Source organism: Neofelis nebulosa, chromosome 3, assembly GCF_028018385.1.
Source record: "Neofelis nebulosa isolate mNeoNeb1 chromosome 3, mNeoNeb1.pri, whole genome shotgun sequence".
Lineage (NCBI taxonomy): Eukaryota > Metazoa > Chordata > Mammalia > Carnivora > Felidae > Neofelis > Neofelis nebulosa.
In genome coordinates this window covers 41,797,836-41,811,430 of record NC_080784.1, presented here as the reverse complement: position 1 = coordinate 41,811,430, position 13,595 = coordinate 41,797,836, and the positions used below count along the sequence as shown (strand labels likewise).

At 46.8% G+C, this 13,595-nt stretch overlaps 1 protein-coding gene across 5 annotated transcripts in view; it reads left to right on the top strand.

Annotated features, from left to right (window-relative positions):
- IKBKB (inhibitor of nuclear factor kappa B kinase subunit beta) overlaps positions 1 to 12,959 on the top strand; it is a 74,199-nt gene extending 61,240 nt beyond the window's left edge. For 4 of the 5 annotated variants that reach the window (XM_058720535.1, XM_058720533.1, XM_058720537.1 and 1 more), the window contains 10 exons: positions 675 to 798; positions 1,353 to 1,504; positions 1,670 to 1,731; positions 2,773 to 2,894; positions 4,309 to 4,358; positions 4,466 to 4,565; positions 4,774 to 4,921; positions 7,909 to 8,036; positions 10,427 to 10,517; positions 11,578 to 12,959. In XM_058720535.1, the coding sequence (XP_058576518.1) occupies positions 675 to 798; positions 1,353 to 1,504; positions 1,670 to 1,731; positions 2,773 to 2,894; positions 4,309 to 4,358; positions 4,466 to 4,565; positions 4,774 to 4,921; positions 7,909 to 8,036; positions 10,427 to 10,517; positions 11,578 to 11,643 (1,043 nt within the window). In that variant the 3' untranslated portion in view covers positions 11,644 to 12,959. The remainder of the gene's footprint in view (positions 1 to 674; positions 799 to 1,352; positions 1,505 to 1,669; positions 1,732 to 2,772; positions 2,895 to 4,308; positions 4,359 to 4,465; positions 4,566 to 4,773; positions 4,922 to 7,908; positions 8,037 to 10,426; positions 10,518 to 11,577) is intronic. The other variant, XM_058720534.1, reaches the window with a different exon arrangement.
- Positions 12,960 to 13,595: the final 636 nt, after the last annotated feature.

The window sequence follows — 13,595 nt, the reverse complement described above, 5'->3', positions numbered from 1 at the left end:
TATGCATTATAAAGTGTATAGGTATTTTTCCCCCCAACATATGGTAACATACAACATGTACTGTTCTGCACCTGCCTTTTTCACTTAATAATATATTTTAGAAAATTTTTCCCCTGCTGGTGCATATGGAGCTGCCTATTTTTAATACTTGTGTAATATTCCATTGTATGGGTGGTAGATGGACATTTTAATGCATCTGCCATTCCTGCTATCACACACACACACACACACACACACACACACACACACACTTAGAATAAGCAGATCTAGGGTCAAGAGTCTTAGCTCCAGACTTACTGCTTGTTTAATGATGTTCCAGTACTACTGGGTGAAGCTGAATCTGTAGAAAACTTCATATGACTTTAAATATTGTAAACATAAAGGTTTCTGTTGAAAGCATAAGAGCCAGTGTACATGTAATTGACTCCATGTGGTTCACAAAGTGTTTCTTCAAATAAGTAGGTATTTACTGACTGGTACATGCTTGTGCTATTAATGGGATACAAAAAATGTATGTGACAGTAACCAGGCTTAACACCCAAAAAGGTTATGTGATAGCATAGTAGTTTAGTTATATAACTGAAAAATGTAAAAGTGCCAGTGATGTCACAAGGCATGACATGGTTAATCGCAGGGCAGTTTTTCTCTGACGGTTACATATGTCTCTGTTCCAGTTCAAGAGCCCAAGAGGAACCTCTCCTTCTTCCAGCTGAGGAAAGTGTGGGGCCAGGTTTGGCACAGCATCCAGACCCTGAAGGAGGACTGTAACCGGCTACAGCAGGGACAGCGAGCTGCCATGTATTATGCCAGGCGGTTTGGGACTTAATTTAAAATCGCGTGGTGGCTTTTTCCACAGGGAGGTGGCGGAGGCAGGGGCCCAGAAGCAACTGCTAGGACAGACAAGAGGGAGACGCTGGTTTGGACAGGCAGGAAGTGGTCAGGTGGGCAGGATTGAGGGAGGCCCTTTTAGACTTTATGAGGTGAGTGAGGTCAGCACATGGAGCTGTAAACTGAGGGGTGGGCTGGCTGAACTAGGGGCAGATTTTGGAATGTGGAAAAGCTCACTGCAGTCTGGGTCAGCAAAGCTCCCCTGATTGTCATGCTGGGGTCTGCCTGACTCTTTCCCCTGGGATATGACTAACTGGGTTATTGGCCCTTTGTGTGGTACTTTGCCTTATTCCAGTGCTGGCTGAGGGCTAGGAAATTGTATGATTATAAGTGGCTACTTTTGATACAATAATAATAATTATAGTAGGGATCTGCCTTGGCATTTGAGGTGGTTTTGCTGTTGTACAGGAAATGGTATTTGGATCCCAAAGATGCCTGAAGGCTGTTTTTTGTGGTCCCTGCAGGATGAATCTCCTCCGGAATAATAGCTGCCTCTCCAAGATGAAGAATTCTATGGCTTCCATGTCTCAGCAGCTCAAAGCCAAGTTGGATTTCTTTAAAACCAGCATCCAGATTGACCTGGAGAAGTACAGTGAGCAGACAGAGTTTGGAATCAGTGAGTGTACTCTCTGTAATGAGTTTGGAAAAACCATTGCTGTCTTTTTCCCCCCCTCTTCCTAAGGTTTCTTTTGCCTCTTATAATTTAGTTGCTTGTGTCTATTTTGGTTTTGTGGTGTTTTCATTTTGTTTTTCTTTTTTTTTTCCTACATTTTTTTTCCAGCATCAGATAAACTGCTGCTGGCCTGGAGGGAAATGGAACAGGCTGTGGAGCTCTGTGGGCGGGTAGGAGACTTGTTTTAGATTCCTATCCTTACCGAGGGGGGTGAGGCTTCGTACAACCTTTTCTCACTCTCTCCTCGAACACCAAATCCATCTTGTACGTCCAAAATCAGGAGGTCCTCGCCATGCTCTCTGACCCTAACTGGGACTTGATGGGAAGAGGCCAGGCTGGTAGCCAGTAAAGGGGAGGCCCATGGTGGCAGATGCAGGAGCTGTGCAGACCTGGTGTGCATTTGAACAAGGCGCAAAATGTGAAGTGTCCTTACGGGAAGCCCAGGCCTCTTCCTATTAGAAAGGGCCTCAGATGAATGATCAACACTCCATCAGGCTGGGGGGTTTGCCTAGTTTTGTTGGGACACTAAATCCATAGGAAAGAAAAAGTCTAAGCATAAAGTTTTAGGACAGCATAAATCAAACACCACTGAAAAACGTTAATTGTGAGGCAAGGGAAGGAAGTATGGCTTAGTGATCCTCACACAAATTGAAGACCAAAGCCTCCAAGACCTTTTCTGGGCTTTTTACTATATCTATATCTATATTATCTATACTATTATTATCTATACTATTTACTATATCTATATTTAGATGTCTTCTCTGACCAGAGAGACAGTGAGTGCTCCAGCCCATCCTGGCACTCACATCCAGAATCTCCGATAGAGAGGAGCCCAGGCCTCCCAATGTGGGATGGCATTGGGGTAGACAAATTAAGGGAAGAGAAAGGAATATGCATTGGGCTCTTCTCTATGCCAGGTACCGTGCCAGATACTTTACATACTGTATCTTATCTCACCCTTAAAATGGCCCCATTAGAAGCCTATTTTATGGCAGAGGAAACTGAAGCTCAGGAGTTAGGTGCTTTCCCCATGGGTCACACAGCTAGAAAGTGGTAGACCCGAGATCCAAACCCAGGCCTTCTGACTCCAGAGTCTCCGTCCCTTCTAGCCAGTCACCTGAGAGTCTTCGGTGAGTTTGGAAGGTGTTTCCCATCCCCCCCCAATCTTGCATCTCAGAACGCCCTTATTACATCAGTTGACATTAGCACAGCTTTTTCATCAGGAGAATGAAGTGAAGCACCTGGTGGAGCGGATGATGGCGCTGCAGACTGACATTGTGGACCTTCAGAGGAGCCCCATGGGGCGGAAGCAGGGAGGAACGCTGGACGACCTGTGAGTACCAACCCGGTGTCCGGCCATACCCACAGACGCCCCAGCCAAACTTCCATACATGTGTTGAGATCGTCTAAGGGTTCAAGTGTGGTTATCACAGAAGCTCTGTGAGACCATTCTATAGAGTGTGATCCATTGGCGAAGCATCTTGGCATGTTCCAGATGAGTTGCAGAGATGAGCAAAGGGCCAGTCACCATCACTGTCAGCCTTCATTTCCATATCTAGCAAGTGTTGAGAAGAATTGTCCGACCTCACGGAGTTGTGAAGATCGATTCAGATAGAGCAGGAGTTCATCATCTTTAAAGTCTGTGATGCAGGAGCTTTAACCATGGCACCAGACGTCACTGTTCATGCAGCCCACCCTGATCCAGGTGTGGCTCAAAGAGCAGAAAGTAGAACAGAGAAGGAAACCAGCAGGTCTTAAGATTTTGAACCTGGGAACTGTTCATTTGAGTCTCTATCAGGAATCTGGCCTTGGCTCTGAGAGGTGATAAGGTGCCCAGGCAAAGCAGTCCTATCTGAAGGAAAGCCAGATGAGAGGGAGCAGGCGAGCTGCCTCAAACTCTTGGGAGCTCCCACTTGGGCTCAGCACTGTCCTCCAGTGCCTTTACCAGGATTCTCAGGACCAGAATCTCGAACATCAGAAATCTGATGATTCGTTTAAAAAGAAAGAAGAAATCTGATGATTCGTATTCTGTATTTTCTCGAGTTATTTAACCCATTATTCTCCTTTAGTTTTCAAATGAGAGTCACCTCTGAAATGTCAGGTAGTTTCATTGTGTTGAGGTGGAAGAGGGATAGAAGTTTGTGTCTACCCTCGGGCTTGAGTTCTCACGGGGAGCCCGTGTTCTCCAGGCTTAGGTCCAGTGATGGCACTGGAATCACCATTGCAGAAGCCACGTGGACAGGAAATTCCAAGGGACAGAGTAGAACCTCCCTTTCTTAAGATTCTTTCTCATTAGGGATGCCTGGGTGGCTTAGTTGGTTAAGCATCTGACTCTTGGTTTCGGCTCAGGTCACCATCTCGCAGTTTGTGAGTTTGAGCCCCAAGTCGGGCTCTGCACTGACAGCATGGAGCCTACTTATGAGTCTCTCTCTCCCTGTCTCTCTACCCCTCCCTTGCTTGCTCTCTCTGTCTCTCTCTCTCAAAGTAAATACAAATAAACTTTAAAAAAAAGAGAAAAGAGATTCTCTTGGAGAGAAGGGCGAGGTTTGATAACGAGAGCCATCAGTTCCTCATCATAGGCATCACCTATAGTATCACCAGGAGTAGTAATTTCCTCCAGTCAAGGCGTAGTGCTGGTCTTGCTTCTAAAAGTCAGTGATTCTACTGGCAGGGATTGACTAACCAGTGTCCCACATGTGCTTATTTGACCTCACATCTTGACAGAGTTTCTCCTTTGTATATTTCAGAGAAGAGCAAGCGAGGGAGCTTTACAGGAGACTTCGGGAAAAACCCAGAGGTAAGTGGGCCATTCTGTCTGCCACACGTGCCTGGTTCTGTCATGTGTATGGCATTGACACTCTGCCAGCCACTGGAGGAACTGTGGGGCTCTTTGCGTCTTTCCAGACCAACGAACTGATGGTGACAGTCTTGAAATGGTCCGGCTGCTTCTTCAGGCCATCCAAGGCTTTGAGAAGAAAGTGCGAGTGATTTATACGCAGCTCAGGTATCCGCCCCAACTTCCCTTCTCCAGGGGGGAATTCAGAGAAGCAGCAAGGACCCATGTGAGGCCATTTTCTCACTGCCCTCTGACTTGCTTGCCCTGAAGGAGATTTATCCACAGCTGTTGTTGGATTCATAATTACCAGGAATTATGTTTTCCTCCTTTCTCCAACCCAAATGCCACTGGAATTTGTCACATTTATTCTTTACAGTAAAACTGTGGTTTGCAAGCAGAAGGCTCTGGAACTGTTGCCCAAGGTGGAAGAGGTGGTGAGTTTAATGAACGAAGACGAGAAGACTGTCGTCCGGCTTCAGGAGAAGCGGCAGAAGGAGCTCTGGAATCTCCTGAAGATTGCTTGTGTGAGTGAGCCCCATGGCCGGGCCCTCGGCCCCCAGCCCGCCAGCCTCTTTTCCACCTCCGTGCTGCTGTCACCACCCTCCAAGAGAGACCGCAAAGCCACTGACAGACACTACTCAACTGCCACAGCTCAGTTTTCCTTCCTCTTCTCCATGACTTGGAGCAGGGAGGGGCCGAGTCAGGGCCGCACCAGGTGTGTTTCATTCTGCACGTGTACATTTCCTGTGGCTGCTGTCACAAAGCGGCACCGCAGAGTTATTCCCTTACAGTCCTGGAGGCTGGAAGTCCGAAATCCAGGTGTCGGCAGGGCTGAGCTCCCGCTGCAAGCTCTAGGGGAGAATGCTTCCGTGCTTCTTCCAGCTTCTGGTGGCCCGGGGCAGTCCTTGGCTAGTCCTTGGCCGCATCACTCTATTGTCTGTCCCTGTCTTCACAAGGCCTTCTTCTCCGTGTCTGTCTTCTGGGTGTCTCAGATCAGTACACTTGCCATTGAATGTGGTTCCCACCTCAGTAGTCCAAGTTGATCTCCTCTCAGGATCCTTAACTTCATCTGTGCAGACCCTTTTTCCAAGAAGGTCACATTCACAGGTTGCTGGACTTAGGATATGGGCAGATCTTTTGAGGGACCTTCACGCACCACAGTGCATGTCTCCGTGACCTGGTTGATCCTCATCTGAGCCTGTGCTGCTTAGTATTGTCAACCACACTTTCTGTGCCCACTGTCTTAATGTAGCTGAGATTCCACTGCATGCTGCTCAGGGAGAAAACGGGACACAAAAAAGAGCCCGGGACAGAGAAGGAGAAGAACCAGGTAAAAGCCATGGAAACCAGAGCTGATGGGAGAAAGACCCACACTATGCCAGCTGCAGCGAGGTTGACTATGATGAAAGAGTGATTTAGCCACTGGTGGTGGTTAAGAGCAAAGAGGAAAATGGGAAGATAGTTGCTTAAGGTGGAGGCAGGGTGCAAGGATGGTGTTTTTAAGATCATGGACTGGAGCGTATTTGTAGGTCAGGCGGGAGACAGTGCACTGGGAGAGTCACAGTATCAAAGAGGTGGGAGACCGTTGAGTGTTCAGGTCCTGAGAACAGCAGGGTGTCAGCTTCAAGGGCATGCATGGAAGGATTGGCCTGGGGAAGGGATGAGTGACATTTCCTCCTGTAAGAAAGGAAGCAAATTAAAAAAGGAGAGATGACAAGGAGAGAAGCTTTAGGAAGGAGAGGGAAATTGAGGTATTTCCAGTGACGGCCTGATATGCCATCTGCATTCATGTGACGTTTACTGAGCGCTGACCACGTGCCCAGGAGCGAGATGAAAACTGGAGGTAGAGGGAGAAAGAAGCATGGCACCCGGCCCAGGAGCTCATAATCAGAGGGGCACACACAGGGAAGTGAATTCAAATGTGGGGCAGGAAGCGTTCAGCAGCAGCTGTGGTGCCATGAGCATGAGCCGTAGCATGAGTATGAAGGAGCGACGTCAGCTTCAGACCTGGAGGTGAGGGAACCACAGGAAACATTCACAAGGAAGGGTTGTTTCAACTGAAGAATGAGGTGGACAGGTGGAGACGACATTCCAGAACGAAGACATTGCTCTACCAGAGGCACGGAGGCCTGAAAGAGTGTGTGTGTTCCGGGTGCTACCCGCAGAGTGGCGTAGTGTGGGGCAAAAGGGTATCGTTTGGAATGAAACTGGAGAGGCAGGCGAGGACGAGCTCATGCAGGCCACACGTGCTTTCGCAGGCATAGCAAACACTAAGGAATTTGTCTTTCTCTCTCATGTCGAAGGAAGTATGGGAATGGTATGATCACATTTGGGTTTCAGAGAAATCCTTCATGGCAGCTGGGGAATGGATTTGAGACTTTGGCAAACGTCACCACTGAGTGGGGGGCGCCACTCTGGGGACTTGAGTTGCACAGCCCTTAGGGTGCACAGGACAGGACAGTGGAAGTACTGCTCTCCTGCAGGCCCAGGCTAAGTGGAGGAGGTGGATGTCTGGGTCTTTCCACGGGTGACCATCTGCAGAGCAAAATTGGGTGCTTGACTGGTTGAAGCCAGACCTTGACGTTCAGCTGGAAGGAAGGATGCGGAACCAGGATGGGTCCCATAGCTCGTGAGGCTGAGCAGGATGAAGACCCACGGGCTGTGGCAAGGGCAGGAGCCGGGTCTGTAAAAAGACGTGAGGCCAACAGATGAGAGTTCAGCTGGAAACTTGAAGTGGGGCAAAACACGAGGTGCTGGGAAGGTTGGCATAGGTCATCTGCGGGCTGCAGGTGTGAGGAGGTGTGAGCCCCTGAAGCAGGAGGCTTAACCTCTTGACTGAGGTGGGTAGCTGCAGCAGCCGGGGGATCAGACATATTGGTTTTCTTGTTGGCTGTCCCACAGATGGTGCAATTCACAGAAGGGCCACTTACAACCTTCTGGTATGTCTCAGGCTTCTACTTGAGACAGCAAAGATGTCTCCCTCTTAGTTTCCTTATGAGAGTTTCTGAAGCAATCAAACTAATGAACGAAGCTTACAAATGCAGGTACTCCAATCTCCCTATATTTACAATCTTCTATCAAAAAGTACACCTATAGGGATGCCTGGGTGGCTTAGTCAGTTAAGCATCCTACTTCAGCTGAGGTCATGGTCCCACGGTTCGTGAGTTCAAGCCCCTCATCATGCTCTGTGCTGACAACTCAGAGCCTGCAGCCTGCTTCGGATTCTGTGTCTTCTTCTCTCTGCCCCTTGCATTCTCTCTCTCCCTCTCTCTCTCAAAAGTAAATAAGCATTAAAATTTTTTTTAAAAAGCACACCTATAGATGCAGAAAGATTTTCTAAGCCTGAATGAAGACTGTGGCCATATGCAGGGATGTTGACTAAAAATTTGTAGGAATAGCTAGTGTATTGTGACCTATTGTTTCGTGAGAAAATACCATGGTGTGAATGCAAAATTGGAATCATCCCTTTGCTCCAAAATTCTGTTGACTCTCTTTTGGTTTTGTCCTTTAGAGCAAAGTTCGTGGTCCTGTGAGTGGAAGCCCAGATAGCATGAATGCTGCTCGCCTCAGTCATTCTGGTCAGCTAATGTCTCAGCCTTCCACTGCCCCTAACAGCTTGCCTGAGTCTGTCAAGAAAAGGTAGGTCACTGTAAGGTGCCAGTGATGGCCCGGTGCACTGGGAAGTCATGGGAATAGACATGCATGTTTATCATTGATAGATCATTTTATGTGTCTAGCAGTTTTGTGCATGTATTGAGTTTGTGTTTGTTAATATCCAAGCAAATGTGATATTTTGCTCTCTAGTGCCTTGCAACTTGCTAAGTAGTTGCCTTGTCTAAGGATTGGATTACTAATTGCTTAATGAGGAGATTGAACGTGCTAGTCAGTCACATGCTAGTCAGTCACATGCTATTATATAGTCCCATCAGCCATCATCTGTCATTTAGAACCAGCCTGCCCGCAGGGAGTGCCCTGTTGGCCACGCCTCAGTCATCCCGCCTCCTCCCTCTCACCTCCCACCGCTCTGAGTTACCATATTAGGGTTTTCCACCCACTGCCTCTCCTCGCCCCCACTTCTGCCTTGCTTTCCCCTCCTGTCGCCTGGGCCACTGCCACCAAGGTGGTGAACAGAGCATTTCAGCCTTTTCTGCGAGGCCTTTGGCCTCCCTGCTTCCCATCCAGTCCTGCCTCCAAGCCCTCCCTAGTCAAATTAGTCTTCACAGAATACCACTTGATCAAGTTATTTTTTGGCCAGTAACTAGTAGTGGCTTCCCACTCCCCCGGAGGATTCAACCTGAGCCTTTTTAGACATTTACAGCCACCTCAGCCACTGTCTAGGCTGATCCCCAGTTCCCATACAGACTCCTTGCCCTGGCCCAGTGGTTCTCAAAGTCTGATCCAGACCAGCAGCATCAGCAGCATCTGGGCACTTGTTAGAAATGCAGTTGCTGAATCAGCTGCTCAGGGGCAGAGCAGAGCAGTCAGCCTTTCAGAAGCCTTGGCTGGTTTCTGATGCACTCTGAAGTTCCAGAACTTCTGTGGGCTGGTCCTGGGAGGTCCTTCCACCTACAGGACACATCTGCTTCCCTCTCCTCCAATGCCCTGACCACTCACACAGCTCTCTCTTCTTGGACCGCCTTTGGGTGTTTTTGTTTCTAGTTCAGTCCCATGCAGTTTCTTCAACATCCTCTATGTGTCGGGGTCTCAGGCACTGGCAATGGTTAAAATTGTCTGTGTGGGCAAATCTATAGACCAAAAAATAGATTAATGATTGCCTAGGGCAGGTGAGGGGGAGGGTGGGGTAATGGGCACAAGGTTTCTTTTTGCATGATGAAAATGTTCTAAAATTAGATTATGGTCAAGATTGTATAATTCTGTAAATATACTAAAACTATCGAATTACACACTTTAAATGGGTAAACTTTATGGTATCTAAATTATAGATAGATCAATAAAGCTATTTTAAAAATCCTGTTCTGGGGCTCCTGGGTGGCTCAGTCAGTTAAGTGTCTGACTTTTGGCTCTCACAGTTCGTGGGTTTGAGCCCAGCATCAGGTTCTCTGCTCTCAACAGATCTCTGTCCCCATCTCTCTCTCTGTCTCTCCTCTACTCATTCTCTTTCTCTCTCGAACAAACTTTAAAAACAAAACAAAATAAAAATCCTGTTCCTGTGCTTGGGGAATTCATAGCCTATACGTTGTGGTACTTAATTGTACGTGACCTTAGATTGTTAATTCTCTACCCAACCTACTGTGAGCTTGAGGATAGTAACCAGGTCCTGTGCCTCTTACATTGCCCTTTGGAGCTGGCCCTAAGCCTTCAACCTAGTTGGTAGCTACGTGGAAGAGGCTGAGCAAAAATGTGGCCTGTGTTCCTTCCATCAGAGTGTCATGCTTTGTAAGGTGAGTGGATTTCCAAGGCACTGTCTTCCTGGATTTGGCATTTTCCCTCCAATGATATCCTGGAAGCCCTGGGAAAGTCATCCTGGGAGCACAGGCTGTCCATCCATGTCCTAGAGCTGAGGCTAAAATAGGACAGCGGCTTATTATACCTTTCCCTTTCTCCCCATGGCCGTTCACGACAGGTACATTTCTTATCCTGGAAAAAGAGAAAGCAGTTTAAATGAAATCAGTTCCCAGAACTTGCTTTTTCACAGATGTCAAGGAACTATGGAAATGGTGAAATTACGTGGTCTGTATATTTTTTTTCTATGTCAAAAACTGGAAAACAGGTGATTTGTGAGGTATCTTTAGATTTTGGCAGTTTAGAGAGAATTAAATTCAATTATCTGAAGTAAAGAGATCTGCTTGCTCTTTCACATTGTGAATGGTAACACTTATGGCTGAGCGTGGGCTTCTGAAAAGTGCTTAACTAGATGAAGGAGATTACTGGTCAGTGACATGGTGCTTTACGACACTCAGCATCAAAATAATTGTAACTTCATTTTTAAAATCTTGTCAAAATCCCTGTAGCATTATCTCTGAAAATTCACATTGACCATTTTCTAATAATCTGATCCTTTTCCTTAGTGAAGAACTGGTGGCTGAAGCACACACGCTCTGCACCCAACTAGAAAATGTGATGCAAGACACCATCAAAGAGCAGGACCAGAGTTTAAGGGTAATGGCCTGTGTGAACATAGTCGGTAATGGCCGACATATTCCGTGTCCTTTCTCCCCACGGCAAGCCAGAAAAAGAAAATGCAAAGGCAATCCAGCATTTCCTCCATCTCAGTATATGCTTATGCTTTTCTAGTACAGACTTCTTCTTATTCAGAGTAATGCTAACAATTATTGAATGGGTACGAGTACACTATGTGCATTATCTCATTTAATCCTTGTAACGCTTAATTTTGATAAGCGTTCTCATCATTCTGAGAAGGTCTTTCTCTCCCTGTGGTTTTTGTAGCACTGCTGAGCATCTGTGTGCATGGAGGTCTGGGGCTAAAACAAGGACCTGTCACAGCCCCGCCTCTCAGGGACTCAGAGCTTAGCAGTAGGTAGTACTACTTATAGGGAAACTAACCTGATGAAAAACTGGTCAAGATACAGGTACATTTATGGCAAAGGTTCAGAGATGCTAAGCCATTCCTCAGATTTTAAAAGGCCCTTTCCTGCCAATACGGTGACCTGCTAGCCTCCCCCTAACTTTTCAGTTTCCAGAAGAATCAGAGAGGATACCACTACTAATTGTAATCACTTCTTATTTATTCAACTGTCCATCTCTGGTTTAGGGCTTTTGCTATCTTTTATTTCTGCCCATCCTCCTTCTGACAGCATGTAATTTTGATCATTTCACTGCTTATTTGCACTCCTACCAGAGAAATAGGAAGTCTTATCAGGCCATTTCATCTGGTAGCGTTGGAAACTGGTAGCTGAGGTTAGCTCTTGGTACCACCTACCCACAGTCAGAAGTGCTATGAGCCACAGGTGGTACTAAAACTGCCTGTCTAGTTTCCATAGTCCTGGAATCTGAGGGGGTTTAAGCTAGGCCAAAGGAAAGTTCCCTTACGGTTGTGAAAATGTAGCTTTAGCTCGAGAGTACCCTGCAATAACAAGACTGTTACTAATGAGAGGATTTAAATTTCCTTCTAAATTGTGCTGGTCGCCTCCTGAGGAAGACAAACAATCCGAGGTGTATTGGTGGCCACTGTATTTTTAACATGCCTGTTGACTTTCAGTCTCTAGACTGGAGCTGGTTACAGACGGAAGAAGAAGAGCAGAATGGCCTGGAACAGGCCTCTTGACTGTGTGGGTGGCCTTGACCACCTGATGGGACTGCCTGCCCCGAGGCCCTCCCATGGTGGCCCCCGCTGTCATGATGTCCCAGCAGTCTTCGGCACCCAGGCAAAGATCTTCTCACTTCCCCAGGAGTTGTGACATTCACCGTGGGCCAGGGCTGGCGTCCTCTGCAGGCGCCGCCAGCAACTTGTCTGCACACTGGAAGTCCTGCGTCTTGGAGGCTCAGCAAACACTGATGCCAAGCATGAGCATTTAGGGAGACCAAGCCACTGCAGCTGCTTCCTCTGGTCTGGAAAAAGTTCTCAAAGTACTTTGCCCCACAGATCACTGGACAAATGTCTAACATGACTCTTTCAGGACAAACTGTGGAGGACGCTTGGTGTCAGTCTGCCCTCTCCTGACCCCTCCTGATCTCCAGAGGTCCTGATCCGCCTGTCCTCACAGCTAATGTTTCATCTGGATTTGGAACTAAACAGACTTTTAAATTGTAGACTTGGCATGGCCCCATCCTTTCTCTTCCTCTTTTCATTTCACTGCTGCTAAAATTTCCCTTTTACCCACTACTTTGGTGGTCGTGCCCCCGTTGGCAAGGTCGTAGGTGAATGCCAGCTTTCCCCATCTGTAGCCCTTTCAGCCACAGAGTGACCTGCCAGCACCAGGTCGGAGAGCAGCTTCCTTCCTTCGGGTCCCGGAGACTACCTGCGAATGAGCTCTTGTGCAGAAGAACGGAAGAAAAAAAGGGTATCTGTCAACCACAAGTCTGCTGACTCCTGTGCCCACACCTGTCTCTGCTCAGACACATCTATGTGCGGTGGTGCTGGGATGGGGGAGCGCCTGTTTCTCATATCATCTAGCAGTATTATTAAATTGACTTATTTAAAAAATAGTTTCTATATTTTGCAACATGACTCAAGCATTTATACTGGGTTCCACAACCTGTTTTTGGCAATATTTATGGTCAGGACTTAGGAACTCAAAAACCAGCTTAATGGAAAATGTTATAAAATTGAATAGTGCCTGGATCTGATGTTGTCTTAGCACAGCACTGCTTCTTTGACACTTCACAAAAGTTCTTTATGTTAAAAGCAGGAAAACAAAACGAGTTTAGATGATCACAAATAGGTGAGTTTGGTCAGAAAAGAAAGTTGGAATAGGAGGATTTTACAAACTGGCTTCCATGGAAACAGTACAAAGGGTTTCAGGGTCAAGTACATTTAGGAAATGCTTCATGCTTTAATTGCCTCTTGGAGATTCCCATTGTACACTGGCATAGTAAAGTTTCTGAGAGTCCTACAATAATAAACTGGCTTAGCTGTGTAAATCTACTGTTTGCCAAATGCCTTTGACAGCAGAGCCATTTTTCCCCCATGTGAGTGTAACATTTGATACAGCATGATTTTGGAAACACTGGTGAGGAACATAGTGGGAAATAAGACCAGAACAGGAGGCTGCGATGGAGCCAGACTGGGGAGGGAATGAATGCGAGACTAAGGGTTATGAGCTTCACTGAAGAATTTTAGCAAGAAAATGACATCACCAAAGCAATGGTTTAAAAAGGCTAACGTAGGGGCTCCGGGGTGGCTCAGTGGGTTAAGCAACTCTTGGTTTTGGCTCAGGTCATGATCTCACAGGTTTGTGAGTTCGAGGCCCACATCAGCTCCACACTGACAGTGCAGAACCTGCTTCGGATTCTCTCTTTACCTCTCTGTCTTCCCCCACCCCAAATAAATAAATAAACTTTAAAACATTTTTTTTTATATTAAAGGAAAAGACTAACTGGAATATGCTAATTGATTAAAAAAAGTGAAAACCGGGAGATAGGACTTGTCCTTCCAAAATGATAAGGTAAATGTACTTTCCCCTATTCCTCCCTTTAAGTATGGCTGAAACCTGTCAACATTATCTATAAACAAATAGAGGAAGACTCTGAAAGGTAGAAGCCAGCAGACCATCTAGG